This window comes from Bos indicus x Bos taurus, chromosome 7 (assembly GCF_003369695.1).
Source record: "Bos indicus x Bos taurus breed Angus x Brahman F1 hybrid chromosome 7, Bos_hybrid_MaternalHap_v2.0, whole genome shotgun sequence".
NCBI classification, from domain to species: domain Eukaryota; kingdom Metazoa; phylum Chordata; class Mammalia; order Artiodactyla; family Bovidae; genus Bos; species Bos indicus x Bos taurus.
This window is the reverse complement of record NC_040082.1, coordinates 557,982-574,267: the sequence shown is the minus strand read 5'-3', so window position 1 is coordinate 574,267 and position 16,286 is coordinate 557,982. Positions and strand designations below refer to the sequence as shown.

The following is a 16,286-nucleotide window of genomic DNA, read 5'->3' as shown; positions in this document are numbered from 1 at the left end:
ACCCCAGACTTGGAAGGTTCCAGAAAAGCCCATCTTTTCAGTCAGCGGTGAATCATCCGCTGGCCCGCACCTCTGTTAGCACCACAACCCGGGCTTCAACCAGCGAACCGAGCACCGCTGCGGGGGTTGAGCCGCGGCGCGCCTTCCACCGAAAGGCTCCCCTTGGCTCGTGTCGCCGCCGCAGCCCGGCCCGCACCTTTCCCGCCGCGCTCGCCAGCCCGGCCTCGTTCCCAGGCTCGGCGGGGCCTGCGAGCTTTGCTGGGGCTCACGCGCGGCGATCCGGGGATGACCCCCAGGGACTCCCCAAGGACCGGGGCTCTGCAGACCCCGAAACGCAAGGCAGGGCGCTGGGGAGGGGACAGCCGGAGTCAGGTGTCAGGAGAGCCGGGACTGGGTGCTCAGCCCTCAACAGCCCGTCGGTTCGGGTCTTCCTCCCCTTAAAGTCCCCTTTGGCGCTGTCGGAGCCCAGAAGGCGGAGGCGCAACCTCTAGGGCGCTCTCCCGCTCACATCACTGCTTCTAAACTCCCATTTCTGGATTAACAAGAGTCCGCCGCCTCGCTGTTCGTCCCGTCCCCGGAGCCCGCGGCGCCCGCGCTCAGCCCCGGCTGACCCAGAGCTTCGAGGCCGCGCGGCCGGCGTGCGCCCGGGGCTGCGCGCGGGGACGCCGGGCGCACGAGGCGCGCCTGGGGCGGGCGCTCTGGGCGGCACCTGGGTCCGCCAGGCTGCGGCTGGACCGTGGGCTTCCAAAGGGCTCGACACCAGAGAACTTGCCAAGCACCCCGGAGGTGCCCCCAGTCACCCTGAGTACCACTTTTAAGTTTTCTGAGGGTGAGGACCATTACGTCTTCTCCCGTTCGTTTCCATTTCTCATCCTCCCTGCCCTCATGGTTCCGGTCACTACTGTGGAGTCCATGCCTTTCCCTAGAAGCGCAGTCCGAGCCGAAGGCTGCACCCACCCTCCAGAGTATCCCCTGAAGTAAGTCCTTGAGTTTTCTCAGCAGCCACAGAGAAGGGAAAGCACTAGTTGAAAGTGGCCAAAGGACATTCTCAGGGTGTACGTCATGAAGGGGCAGTGGTGCCTGTCTTTACAGTGGCTACTTTTGGGGTGTTTTTCCCAAGATAGGGGTTTGGTCATGGAAACAGTCCTGTAAAGGAAAGATGTGATGGTCTCTTTCTAAAGGCACACTCAGGCACATAGCAAAGGGCAATGACAAAAGAAGGAAGGTGAGGGAAATTCCTGATAATTTTACTAATGTTAAAATTCCATAGATTTGGATAGTGCTATTTTTTTTCTTTCAGGTCATCAATTTAGAATTCTATAAAGGAAGAGAATGACATCAAGGAAAATCATTGGCCTAGGAGAAAAGAGCCCGTAGGCGTTTAGGTGCTATATATGTGGAGCCAGAAAGCTCTGGAGCATCAGGGAGACTCCAACTTAAGGCAACAATGGGTGAATATGAGCCTCAAGGGCACTGGGAATGGGAGGCAGACTGCTGCCCACCTCCTGCCCCTAGGACAGCCCCTGCCACTACTCTAGAAGCAAGCCATTGCTGGTGGAAACAGTTTAGTGTGAAACTGGGTGGGAGTGGGTTTCCAAGTACAATGCCTAATACTTCATTATTCGTTCAGTTCTTTTTAGGAAGATCTTCATCTTGCAACTGGTAGGGCTCGTGCTAACCTACAATTTTACTGACTGTGATTTTAAGAAGATTAAAGAGAGCTACCGGAACATCATTTATCAAGAACTGAATAACTATACAAAAGGGGTAAGTGAAGAAACGTTTTAAAAATGCATTTTTATAGTAAGAGTAGGCACACACACTACAATTTAACTTTTAAAGAAAGAAAAATGATTTGGAAAAAATCAAGGCCCAGCATTTTGTCAAAAAAAAATTACAAGTGATATTGAAATATATGACCTTCTAAAATGACCACCCAGAAATTGGCATACTAATTAAATCAAATATGCAGATGCTGGTGAGGAGCAGATATTGATAAGGAACTCATGGTATCCATCAAGCTTTTCTGTTCTCTGCCAGATCCTGTTCACTGGTGCAAGTAAAAAACAGAACAAAAAGACAGTGACTAAGGTCTCGAAAAAGAAAAACAGAGGGGATTCTGGTGAGCGAGGCCCTATCCAATGAGGATAGCCTGGGAGAATGTGCGCCTCGAATCTTTCTAGATGCTTTAGGATGCCCTTGCGGGATAAGGGCACTTTAGATTTTTAATATACAGTGGATCATTTTCCTGATCATTCTAATTTCTGGACAGAGCATGTATGTGTGCAGCGGATGAACGGCTACAGGGCAGATGTGGGCATTGGAAAAACAGCATTATTGTCAGACGAGTGGCCCCGCGTACAAGGTCCACTTTGGCGGGGAAGGAGGATGTCGCTCTAGGGCAGAATCATTTGATACCCAGGCTCCAACGCTAGCAGGCGGTGTCTGAGAACTCAAGAGATTCACTACATGGTCAAAGGCAGAAACTGGCACAGGAAACAGTGCCTCGGGGGAAGCTGCTCTCCGAGCATCCCAGAGCCTGGGAGCCGCGGAGAGAGGGAGGGCGGCGCTGGCTTCGCTGCTGTGAATTTGAGCCCCATCTTTGTCGTCTCCTTCCTTTCTCTCTTCCAGACGAAAGCCATCGACTTTGACCATTTCGTCTACTGTGAAGACCAGGTGAGAGGCAGCGGCTGAAGCTGGGGGGCGCGGGGACCCTGCGGGGCGCGGGGCGCGGGCGGCGGCGGGTCCCCAGGAGACGCTGGCTCGGCGCGGGGACAGGCGCACCGCGCCCAGCCCGGGAAGCCGCCCCGGTCCCGTCAGGGCGGCAGCGCGTCCTATTTGAGCGGGACTCCGGGAGCGGCTCCGCCCGCGGCCCGCGGGAGGCGGGTCCGAGACGGGCCGGGGCGCCGTCAGGGCGCCCGGGGCGGGCGCCGCTCCGTCAGTACCGCACCTCGGGCCGCGGGCCGCGGGGACCCCCGGAGCGCTCCCGTCAGCAGGAGAGCCTCCTCCCCGCCTTTCCCCGGCCCCTCCGCCCGGCCCTCAGGAGGCGGGTCCGAGACCGGCCGGGGGCCGACGTCAGGGCCGCCCCTGGGGCCGCGCGGACCTCCCCCGAGCGCCCCCCGCGACCCGGGCCGGCCCTCAGGCGGAGCGCCCTTCCGCGCCAGGCCGCGTCAGCTCACTCTCTCCCCCGCCCCTCCCCTCTCTCCCCTCCCGCCTCCGCGTCTCCCTCTCCCCTCTCCTCTCTCTCTCTCCCCCTGCCCCTCCCTCTCTCGCTCTCTCTCTCACTCTCGCCCTCACTCTCTCTCCCCTCCCCCGCCCCTCTCTGTCTCCCTCCCTCTCTCTCTCTCCCGGCGTCTTCTCCTCCCGTGAGCGGGGCCGCCTGCGCGCAGCCCGACTGCCTCAGCAAAATCCAGAGCCTGACCTTCGAGGGGCGCCCTGGCTGCGCCGCGCCCGCCCGCGAGGCCTTCGCCGTGAGAACCCACGCCGCGCTCGCCGCCGCCTGCCCGGGCTACCGCGGGCCGCAGGTGAGCCGGGCAACCCAGTCAGCCCGCAGGGTCCCCCGGGCGAGTGAGCGCGGGGCTGGGCCCGGCGAGCCCCGACCCCCGGCGGCCCGGCGCCGAGCCTGGACCCGGGCTCTGACCTCGGAGGGAAGGAGCGGCGGAAACCTGCGGGCCGCCGAGTCCCCCCTGGCCCCGACCTCTGCTGGGGCTCTGACGCTTTGGGCCGGAGTGCGTGCTAGACCTTAGGTCCCCTTCACAGTGCGGTGGGTGAGGGTCCTGGCTTCTGGCGCATGCGGAGGAGGGTGCTGAAAAGCTAATCTCCGGGGACCCTGAAGCCCGCTCCTTCAAAATTAAAATCCCTATCTGTGGGCTCCTGAGGAGATTCGTATCCATTACGAAGGGTGAGCAGCGATGTATACTTCTTTCCTTAAATGTTACATTATCCGTTAAATCTCCACCCCATATTTGTGTAATTGCTTGCATAGTTGCTGTCTCTTTTGACTCTTTTGCATACGCAGTTACATTTGAATGAATGTATAACTTTAAATATGGAAACAGTAGTGCAGAGCTAGGGGCAGGAAGTCTGGGGACAGTCTCGCCTGACTTTGAACCCTAGCCCCGTAACTTCTGTGAAAACTCAGGTAAATTACCTGGTCTCTGTGTGCTTAGTTCCATCTGAAAAATGAGGATCGTAGAACCAAGTTCCATGCAGAACGTTTGCAAGGATAAAATGAGTCAATATATGTAAAAGCACTTGGAACAGTGCGTGGTATGTACCCAGTTCTCAGTATTTATTTCAGCGGTCAAGTAAAGCAGGCAATTTATCTTCCTAATGACAAACTAAAAAGACAAAAAAAAAAACCAGTGCAGATTTGTATGATTTTGGCCTGTTCACCAATGGACTTTATCAGTCTGTACACTAAATGGATGACTAAGGCTGTCAGTTTTAGGGATTGAAGCCATAGGGTTCTGGAATGAGCTATCGTTGGATATTCAGTACCAGGCAGCCATATGAAAAACCTGTTTGGCTGTGTATCTCCTGTTAAGGAGACTCTGGCAAATCTACAGATGACCACAATGATATTCATCGTTGTAAGAGCATAGGGGACATTCTAGGTAAGTTTAGACAGCATGTGAAAAAGGGAAAGTTTGGAGTGATTTATTTTAGCCCTCTCTCAAGCCCAAAGGCAGCCTAAAATCAGTGATTTAGCAGATGGTAGGTTGTAAGCTTTTTGCTTAATAACCTGGTGACCTATATTGATCTGAATACTGTGTGTTTAGGAGGCCCAGTCTCTACTCAAGAGTAATTCAGGTGAAGGAATACGCCGGAAGATGATTGCAATCGTTTGTGGTTTTTTTGACAGACTCCTCTTGAGAATAAGCCTTCAGGTGTCTGTGGTACATCTTAGAGATTGGGAGGGACAGAGGCTGGGGGCACTCTGGGCACAAGTAATAGGTCTGTTGAATTATATCTATAGAGAAGCATAAGATAACTCTTTCTTGAAGAACTTAGGATCTTGCCAGGGAGATTATGAAATTTTCAGCTCTCGTCTATTTAATAAATATTCAGTTTCTCATGTATAAAACTTAGTGCTCAGTGCTATGGGGAATATCCATGATGTAATAATAACAACAGCTCTAAGTGAGAACCAGTTAAGTGATAAACACTCTGAAATGCTAGACGAATTTCCGAAAGAGATGTCTGAGCAATTAGCAGAGGCCTTGCGAAGGAGGCGGGGCTTGCCCTTGAAGTCTGTGGGTGGAGAGATGGGAGGGCATTCCTCTGGAGAAAGCAGGTAGGAGCTGTGTGGGTGTCTTGGGGGACACATTGAGAGGTAGGTTTGCATAAAGAAGACAAAATTATCAGCCAAAGATAGTGATGATTAATTTTGACTATTGCTTCTCCTATTCCACAGATAAATAATACCCAGACAATGAGGAAAATAAGGAAAAGACAAATCAAAAGAAAGGAGTGCCTGGAACAAGTCACATACTTGAAAGAACTGTGGCAGCGTCTCAGTCGCATTTCATAAAACAAAATAAACCTTCAATAAAGTCACATTTCCCAGCAAGAAAGCAAATCGTTTTTATTAGGTAGATGGAATGTTAACTCTGTGACATTTAAGAGACCACCAATGTTTTCTTTGTTTGTTTTAATTTCAGAGGGTTTCTTAGCTTGTTTTTGTAAGTATCTGTTGTTTAATGTAAGTGTATAATGTGGGGAAAGTATTAGCCCTCAAATGTCACGGGAGGCTTTTTTTTTTTTTTTTTTTTAAGCATTAATGCCTGAGCCACTGGCTTTGTGGCAGTAATTCTCAGCTGGAACTATATAAACCCTACTCAAGGAAAGAATCTAAAAGTTGAGTGGAAGGAGAATTTTTCTCTTGGGAGATAAAAATGTTGAACTTGATAGCATGTAAACCTCTGTTTAAAAGGCAAACATTCACAAAGGAAGATGAAAACAAAAGGAGTGCTCAAAGTTGTACATATAATGAAGCAGCATGAAATAAGTTCCAAGCAAAGTGTTGTGAAAATATTCTAAGCCAAATTTAAAAAATTACCTAACAGACAAGAGTGGTATATGCAAGCCTATCCTGAAGAAGTGCCTTTGTTAGAGCTAAAATATATTTTTAAATTTATGGAATATATCTTTAATTTATTTTGTAAGCAGTTTTTAAAATGTACATATTGCTTTGTTATCAACACTATTTTTTCTTAATAAAAAATTCTCAAATTCATTTCTTAGGAGTGATCTTTTTAATGTAGTAGACAGTTTGCACATACATACCTTTCTGAGGGGCATCGCTTTTCTTCAGCTCTTTCCCCTCCCTTTCTGTACTGTGCCTGGAGTCTGCCTATAGAGAGAATATTGGGAATAGGTGAATTCAGGATGCTTTCCCATCATCCTTTCTCTTAAATTATGTCTCTAGTCCTTCTTTCTTTCCCTTGTTGAACTTCCCCACACCTGAGAGAAACAAAGGAGGCAAAGGTCACCAAGGGACGTCAAGTCCATTCTCCGATTCTTGAATGCTTGCTGCACGCTAGAGCTGTAGGCACCCTTTGACTCACCGTCCACTCAGAATGCTCTGGACATCAGTGGAAGGGGCCGCCCGAGCCATGCAGTCCAGGTGACGGAGCAGGACAGGGATACATCAGTTTCTCCTGTGAGTAGAAATTATCCCCTGGCCACTGCCCAGGAGGCTAGTGCTGAGGAATGATAGAAGAGGGGAAGGTCAGGGTTCCTAAATCTACCTTACCTGCCAAGAGGTAAAAAGAAGCTTATATTATGCATCCAGTTAGCATTTACAAAGCAACTACTATGTGCCAGGCCCTCAGTCAAGTATTGGGGATACAAAAGTAAACAAGACACAGCTCTACCCAGAGAAGCTCAGATATAGCTGGAGAGAAAGTTTCCTTTGCCCTGAGGGAAATCAGGACATAACTTCTTTCCCAAAACTTTCCTCTAAAGACCTGGCCCGGGACCTTAAGTGCCATTATAAGAGGAACTATGTATCCTTCTTCTGTGTATCCCATTGGAGTTTTAATATAAAAAATAATCATTTATATTACTATCAAGGAAAAGTAATGAGCAAGATTTTCTCATAAATCTATAACTTTTAGATTAAATCTATTAACCGTATAATGCTAGTAACTTTTCCAAATTAAAAGAATAGGATTATACATTTCTACTTTTTGAAATGTATTGCAGTTTCTTGGTGGACTAATACATGGTCAGTTTTATAAATGTCCTGTTGTGCTCATGCTTAGTCGCTCAGTTCAGTTCAATTGCTCAGTCATGCACAACTCTTGGCAACCCCAAGGACTGCAGCATGCCAGGCCTCTCTGTCATTGCCAACTCCTGGAGTTTACTCAACTCATGTCCATTGAGTTGGTGATGCCATCCAACCATCTCATCCTCTGTTGTCCCTTTCTCCTCCTGCCTTCAATCTTTCCCAGCATGAGGGTCTTTTCCAATGAGTCAATTCTTCGCATCAGGTGGCCAAAGTACTGGAGTTTCAGGTTCAGCATCAGTCCTTCCAATGAATATTCAGGACTGATTTCCTTTAGGATGGACTGGCTGGATCCCCTCACAGTCCAAGGGACTCTCAAGAGTCTTCTCCAACACCACAGTTCAAAACCATCAATTCTTTGGCATTCAACTTTCTTTATACTCCAACTCTCACATCCATACATGACTACTGGGGAAACCATAGCTTTGACTAGATGGACTGCTGTTGGAAAAGTAATGCCTCTGCTTTTTAATATGCTGTCTAGGCTGGTCATAGCTTTTCTTCCAAGGAGTAAGCGTCTTTTAATTTCATGGCTGCAGTCACCATCTGCAGTGATTTTGGAGCCCCCCAAAATAAAGTCTGCCACTGTTTCCCCATCTATTTGCCATGAAGTGATGGGACCAGATGCCATAATCTTAGTTTTCTGAATGTTTCTTAGTTTTTTTCACTCTCCTCTTTCACTTTCATCAAGAGGCTCTTTAGTTCTTCTTCGCTTTCTGCCATAAAGATGATGTCATCTGCATATCTGAGGTTATTGATATTTCTCCCAGCAATCTTGATTTCAGCTTCTGCTTCATCCATCCCAGAATTTCTCATGATGTACTCTGCATATAAGTTAAATAAGCAGGGTGACAATATACAGCTTTGACATACTCCTTTCCCGATTTAGAACCAATCTATTGTTCCATGTCCAGTTCTAACTGTTGTTTCTTGACTTGTATACAGGTTTCTCAGGAGGCAGGTCAGGTGGTCTGGTATTCTCATCTCTTGAAGAATTTTCCACAGTTTGTTGTGATCCACACAGTCAAAGGCTTTGGCATAGTCAATAAAGTAGAAATAGATATTTTTCTGGAACTCTCTTGCTTTTTCAATGGTCTAGCGGATGTTGGCAATTTGATCTCTAGTTCCTCTGCCTTTTCTAAATCCAACTTGAACATCTGCAAGTTCACGGTTCACATATGTCCAACTCTTTGAGAACCCATGAAATGTTGCCCTCTAGGCTCCTCTGTCCATGGTTCTCCAGACAAGAATACTGGAGTGGACTGCCATTCCCTTCTCCAGGGGATCTTCCTGACCCAGGGATCGAACTCAGGTCTCCTGCATTGCAGGTGGATTCTTTACCATCTAAACCATGAGAGAAACCCTAAATATTCTATAATCAATGGGGAAAAAGTGGCAAATTCTGGTTTAAGCATATAGTTGGATATATGCCCTTTGAGGCTACCTATGTTAATTACCAATATTCTTAGTTTTCTCTTCTTCTGTCAGAAGCTGAAAAAGCTAAACTAAAGTCTACTCCTGTTATAGTTCCTTATTATCCTGTATCCTTAAAGTTTTGCTTTCTAATTGTTAGTACTCTATGTAACACCTAAAAATTCATATAAGATATTTATTGATTACCGTATCCTTTATCATTATGATTTATTTTGCTTGCCAAGTTACATATGCCCACTATTCCACTCTCAATCTTTGTTTTAGACATCTCTCTTGTATATTACTGTGTGTGGTAGAGGGAAAATTTGAGGAAGAGAGAACATGTTTTTTCTAGTGCTGTCACTGTATTGTTACATTTTCTGTTTTTATGTTTCTACATTATTGTATAATTTTAACCTGAAAAAAGTATTTATATTTATTTCTTTCAAGCATTTGTTGACTTTTTGGTCACATCCAGTATATTGAGATCTTGAGACTCTGAATCTTGATTCTATTATTTATTTTAACTCTCCCTCTTAGGATTTCTATGGCTTAATTCAAGTTATTGAAAAAGATGATCAAGACAGGAAGAAGATTTGTTGATCTTCAAAACAGGCATCTCAATAGGCAGAAAAGTCATTTGTCCATGTTCTTTGTTTTAAAGAAATTCCTTTAATCTTGCAGAACTAAATCTCCATTTTTCTCATTATGTCCATATCAAAGTAAAGGTCAGGGGAAATTTCTCAAATGCTCTATTGAGGTCAAAGCATATTAAGTCTATATCTTCCTCCAATCTGAAAAATCAAATACACTTATCAAAAAAATTTTTTTAAGTTTTTTAATGTCTCAATTGTATTCCTTTCTAAACCTTACAAACCAACTATTTTTAAAAATAATTATATTGAGCTGATCTAAGTTTTTTACTGTTCCTTTCCATTATTCAAAAGTTATGGCTTGGCCAAAAAGTTCATTGGGGTTTTTCCATAAGATCTTACAGAAAAACCTGAACAAACTTTTGAGCCAACCCAATATTTGTTGTTGTTATTTAAACACTAGGTCATGTCCAACTCTTTGCCAACCCATGGACAATAGCCACCAGGTTCCCCTGTTCATGGGATTTCCCAGGCAAGAATAATGAGTGGGTTGCCATTTCTTTCTCCAACTCAATATTAACTTATTTCACATGTTTTTGTTATAGCTATAACTCTGAGACCATCTCCTGGCTGGCATTGCACTTTTGAATACATCTATGATTTTCACACCCAGTGTTTACAGAATATCAACTAAGTTTCACTGATTGCTATTATGTACAATTATTTATGCCTAAGAAAGGCAATGCCAAAGAATGCTCAAACTACCGCACAATTGCATTCATCTCACATGCTAGTAAAGTAATGCTCAAAATTCTCCAAGCCAGGCTTCAGCAATATGTGAACCGTGAACTTCCAGATGTTCAAGTTGGTTTTAGAAAAGGCAGAGGAACCAGAGATGAAATTGCCAACATCCGCTGGATCATGGAAAAAGCAAGAGAGTTCCAGAAAAACATCTATTTCTGCTTTATTGACTATGCCAAAGCTTTTGACTATGTGGATCACAATAAACTGTGGAAAATTCTGAAAGAGATGGGAATACCAGACCACCTGACCTGCCTCTTGAGAAACCTATATACAGGTCAGGAAGCAGCAGTAAGACCTGGACATGGAACAACAGACTGGTTCCAAATAGGAGAAGGGGTACGTCAAGGCTGTATATTGCCACCCTGCTTATTTAACTTCTATGCAGAGTACATCATGAGAAACGCTGGACTGGAGGAAACAAAAGCTGGACTCAAGATTGCCGGGAGAAATATCAATAACCTCAGATATGCAGATGACACCACCCTTATGGCAGAAAGTGAAGAGGAACTAAAAAGCCTCTTGATGAAAGTGAAAGTGGAGAGTGAAAAAGTTGGCTTAAAGCTCAACATTCAGAAAACAGAGATCATGGCATCCGGTCCCATCACTTCATGGGAAATAGATGGGGAAACAGTGGAAACAGTGCAGACTTTATTTTTCTGGGCTCCAAAATCACTACAGATGGTGACTGCAGCCATCAAATTAAAAGACGCTTACTCCTTGGAAGGAAAGTTATGACCAACCTAGATAGCATATTCAAAAGCAGAGACATTACTTTGCCAACAAAGGTTTGTCTAGTCAAGGCTATGGTTTTTCCTGTGGTCATGTATGGATGTGAGAGTTGGACTGTGAAGAAAGCTGAGCGCCAAAGAATTGATGCTTTTGAACAGTGGTGTTGGAGAAGACTCTTGAGAGTCCCTGGGACTGCACGGAGATCCAACCAGTCCATTCTGAAGGAGATCAGCCCTGGGATTTCTTTGGAAGGAATGATGCTAAAGCTGAAACTCCAGTACTTTGGCCTCCTCATGCGAAGAGTTGACTCATTGGAAAAGACTCATGCTGGGAGGGATTGGGGGCAGGAGGAGAAGGGGACGACAGAGGATGAGATGGCTGGATGGCATCACTGACTGGATGGACGTGAGTCTGAGTGAACTCTGGGAGTTGGTGATGGACAGGGAGGCCTGGCGTGCTGCGATTCATGGGGTCGCAAAGAGACGGACACGACTGAGTGACTGATCTGATCTGATCTGTGTATTCTTGCCACCTCTTCTCAATATCTTCTGCTTCTGTTAGGTGCATACCATTTCTGTCCTTTATCGAGCCCATCTTTGCATGAAATGTTCCCTTGGTATCTCTAATTTTCTTGAAGGGATCCCTAGTCTTTCCCAGTCTGTTGTTTTCCTCTATTTCTTTGCATTGATCGCTGAAGAAGGCTTTCTTATCTCTTCTTGCTGTTCTTTGGAACTCTGCATTCAGATGCTTATATCTTTCCTTTTCTCCTTTACTTTTCACTTCTCTTCTTTTCACAGCTATTTGTAAGGCCTCCCCAGGCAGCCATTTTGCTTTTTTGCATTTCTTTTCCATGGGGATGGTCTTGATCCCTGTCTCCTGTACAATGTCACGAACCTCAGTCCATAGTTCATCAGGCACTCTATCTATCAGATCTAGGCCCTTAAATCTATTTCTCACCTCCACTGTATAATCATAAGGGATTTGATTTAGGTCATACCTGCAAGGTCGCAGGAGGGCCTAGATGAGCTATTCCATGTTCAAGGTCAGAAGGGGCGGCAGTGAGGAGCTACCCCTCGTCCAAGGTAAGGAGCAGTGGCTGTGCTTTGCTGGAGCAGCCATGAAGAGATACCCCACATCCAAGTTAAGAGAAACCCAAGTAAGATGGTAGGTGTTGCAAGAGGGCATCAGAGGGCAGACACACTGAAACCATACTCACAGAAAACTAGTCAATCTAATCATACTAGGACCACAGCCTTATCTAACTCAATGAAACTAAGCCATGCCCTTGGGGCCACCCAAGACGGGCAGGTCATGGTGGAGAGGTCTGACAGAATGTGGTCCACTGGAGAAGGGAATGGCAAACCACTTCAGGATTCTTGCCTTGAGAACTCCATGAACAGTATGAAAAGGCAAAATGATAGGATACTGAAAGAGAAACTGCCCAGGTCAGTAGGTGCCCAATATGCTACTGGAGATCAGTGGAGAAATAACTCCAGAAAGAATGAAGGGGTGGAGCCAAAGCAAAAACAATACCCAGCTGTGGATGTGACTGGTGATAGAAGCAAGGTCCGATGCTGTAAAGAGCAATATTTCATAGGAACCTGGAATCAGGTCCATGAATCAAGGCAAATTGGAAGTGGTCAAACAGGAGATGGCAAGAGTGAATGTCGACATTCTAGGAATCAGCGAACTGAAATGGACTGGAATGGGTGAATTTAACTCAGATGACCACTATATCTACTACTGTGGGCAGGAATCCCTCAGAAGAAATGGAGTGGCCATCATGGTCAACAAAAGAGTTCGAAATGAGTACTTGGATGCAATCTCAAAAATGACAGAATGACCTCTGTTCATTTCCAAGGCAAACCATTCAGTATCACAGTAATCCAAGTCTATGCCCCAACCAGTAACGCTGAAGAAGCTGAAGTTGAATGGTTCTGTGAAGAACCTACAAGACCTTTTAGAACCAACAGCCACAAAAGATGTCCTTTTCGTTATAGGGAACTGGAATGCAAAAGCAGGAAGTCAAGAAACACCTGGAGTAACAGGAAAATTTGGCCTTGGAATACGGAATGAAGCAGGGCAAAGACTAATAGAGTTTTGCCAAGAAAATGCACTGGTCATAGCAAACACCCTCTTCCAACAACACAAGAGAAGACTCTACACATGGACATCACCAGATGGTCACCACCGAAATCAGGTTGATTATATTCTTTGCAGCCAAAGATGGAGAAGCTCTATACAGTCAGCAAAAACAAGACCAGGAGCTGACTGTGGCTGAGATCATGAACTCCTTATTGCCAAATTCAGACTTAAATTGAAGAAAGTAGGGAAAACCACTATACCATTCAGGTATGACCTAAATCAAATCCCTTATATGAATTATAAAGTACATAATAAATAAAAGACCATGCAAATTATAAGAAAAATATTATAAATTTAGCTATTTAAATGCCTGTTTCTAGTGTTTTTTATTTTATCTTCTGTCTAAGACTGTTTTGCAGCAGTGGGAATAAGGTTGAAAACTTTAATCACATGATTGCTGACAGCTTAGCAATTTTGTCCTTAAAATTTTTGATTGAAGATTTTTGTTCCAGCTAAGACGGAGTAACATGTCTGGATTTAGCCTCCTCCCTGGAACAACCTCCCCCAACCCCAAACACATACACACACACACACACACACACACACACACACTCCAAGGAAAAAAAATACATGGAAAATATATGGAATAGTGGTTTTCAAAATACTGGCCTTCTAGTGACAAAGGACAGTAATGCTGAAAAAGGAAACAAAGGAAGTTTGTTACCAGTTACCCAGCTTACTGGCTTGAGTTTCCTGACAGTGGCTCAGGCAGGGCACTGAGGCAGAGCGAGCAGGCCTCCTGAATTGAAGAAATAGGCTGAGAGTCCAGGTAGACCACGCGGTGGAGCTCAAGGGACAGAGAGGTACACAGAAAACTAAACCTGAGAGTGGCAGAGGGCCTCCCTAGAGAGTTCAGCAGATCCCTGACTAGTTACATGTGTTCTCAGCGGCACTGCAAGGAACCTGTCCAGGACCAGGGAAAGAGACTGCTGAGAAATTAGACGACAGTGGCTGGTTCTCAGGGTCAGGAAGATTCCTGTTACCACCAGCTAAACAGAAAAACCTCAATTCAGTAGGCATTGGGTTGGGTGCTCAGAAGAGTCTCATCTCAGGAATGGAAAATCATTAGCCCAAGTCTAAGTGCTGCAGTGATCCCACCTAACAAATCCTAAAAGCAAGACTTGAAAGGGGCAAACGGTGTCCCAGTAATTTTGGTGCACTCCGTGACAAACCTCAAGAATATTTATAGGAATAAAAAATATCCAACAAGACAAAATTCACAATGTTTGGCATGCAATTTAAGATTATCAGACATGAGGAAGTAGGGAAATACAACCCATGATGAGAAGAAAAAATGAAAGTTAAACAAAACTAACATAGGAGTTAAAATTAGCAGGCAAGGACAGTAGAGCAAGTTTTTTGGTAACTGTTTTCAATAGGTCCAAAAAGTTAAATAGAGATGATGAAGATATAAACAAGACCCAAGTTCAACTTCTAGAGATGAAAGCTGCAATATATGAAATGAAAAATACAGTGACACCATTAATAGTAGATTAGATACTGCAGAAGAAAAGATCAGTCAACTTGAAAACATACCAATAAAGAGTATCCAAAGTTAAACACATGGAGAAAAAATGATTGGAAGTGAAAAGACCATCAGTGAGCCGTAAAACAGCTACAAGTGCCTAATGCATGTCTGTAGCGGGGATTCCTAATAATGTACTGTCACAGCCTTGAGAAATCCCACAGAAATAGCACCTGGAAACACAGAATATATTAAGAAATCAAGTTAATGCTTATCTTCCATGTTTTTCTTAAGAATAATCTCCTTGTTACAGACGCCAAGGCCAGACCCAGAAGGGAGTATGACTGGGGTCAGTGAAGTGTGGACCTTGGAGCACCGCGTCGGTGTGCACCCACTGATTGTTCCTGAGACCAGCCCAGAAGGGATGGCCTGGGCAACACAAGGAGACTGGGATCATGTCAGTGAAGTCCATGACACGTAGGAGTAGGTGATTAACACAGCTCGTGTCTTGAGAAAGGTAAGATCTGAGAAAGTCTTGTAGTCTGCAGTCAGGAATAAAAGTTGGACTCAGAGCGGACTCTGCACCTCAGTCCAGTAAAGGCTGCAGAGCCCCAGCCCTTTGCCCCAGGTTTCATGCTCTGTCTTCATTCTCGTCGCTCCTGGACCATTAGGGCAACAACTGGCGCCCAACGTGGGGCTGGAGTGAAAGAGCACAAGAGCAAGTGAAACTACGGCGAGCCAGAAGCTGGGACGGCGGAGCGGCCTCTGAGAATTCCCGTGGTGAGTCCTTCGGGCATTTGATCAGGGCTAAAACGGAGGGTGTGGACAGTGCACTACCACCAACGCACGTGTTTACTAAGACAGCCCTGGAAGTGGGGGCGCTTCTGTTAGTGAAGGGCGACTGTTAGAACTGTTGCAAGCCACAGATAAATAATGCTGCTGGTTCCCATCAATAGGGGCCTTAGATTTAAAAGTCTGGGAAAAGGTTGGAGCCCAGTTAAAGAAAGAACGTGCAAAAGGAACTCCGCTCCCTATTTCTATTCAGAGTACATGGCCATTAATTAAATCGATACTGGAACCTTGGCACACTTGTGATTCTTTTGATGAAAGTGATGATGACTCTTTTGAAAAACCTCAAAGTCCAGAGTATGTGGACTCCGAGGGAAAGGGCAAGCCCCCGGTGGCTGCCAAGGGAGATGAGGGAGCTTTTCCTCTGCCTCGCCCACCCCGACCCCCACTGCCACCACCTGCTTTTGCAGGGAGCATCTTCCACTGAGAGTCTATGCCCACTCCTCATCTTTCATCCACACTGAAAGGAATTTTACAAGCACCACAGGACGGAGATTTAGACGCTTTTCCTACTGCCTTTCCCTTTACTATCCATGAGAGGGTAGCTCCTGGTATCCATCCTAACAACCCTAATGGAGTCTATGAGGCTATTCATGAAACTTTTCCTTTTAAAATCCTAAAGGAATTAAAACAAGCCAGTACAAAATTATGGTGTAAATTCCCCGTTCACAGTGGGAATAGTTCAGGGTGTGGCAGAGGGCAATCACCTCATTCCAGTAGATGGATCGACATTAGCAAAAACAATCTTAGCCCCAGGGGAATTTCTTCAGTTTAGAACTTGGTAACCGGACCATGCTGAGACCCAGGCTACATGATCAGACTCATAATATCCCTGTTTCATTAGAACAACATGTAGGGATAGGTCCATGGGGCAGAGAGAATGATCAAATATGTATGAAGGATCAAGCCATAGAGCAACTGCAAAGGTCTGCTTGAGGGCATGAGAGAAAATAGAGTCAAAAAGCCAGACTTCTGTTTCCTTTCAAAAAATTGTCCA

General features: G+C 45.7%; 1 protein-coding gene across 1 annotated transcript; it reads left to right on the top strand.

The window, feature by feature from the left end:
- Nucleotides 1-885: 885 nt before the first annotated feature.
- TSLP (thymic stromal lymphopoietin) lies at nucleotides 886-5,576 on the top strand. Its single transcript, XM_027548892.1, has 5 exons — nucleotides 886-977; nucleotides 1,641-1,767; nucleotides 2,632-2,676; nucleotides 3,390-3,524; nucleotides 5,417-5,576. The coding sequence occupies exons 1-5, from the start codon at nucleotides 886-888 to the stop codon at nucleotides 5,531-5,533; spliced, it is 516 nt and encodes a 171-aa protein (XP_027404693.1). The 3' UTR covers nucleotides 5,534-5,576.
- Nucleotides 5,577-16,286: the final 10,710 nt, after the last annotated feature.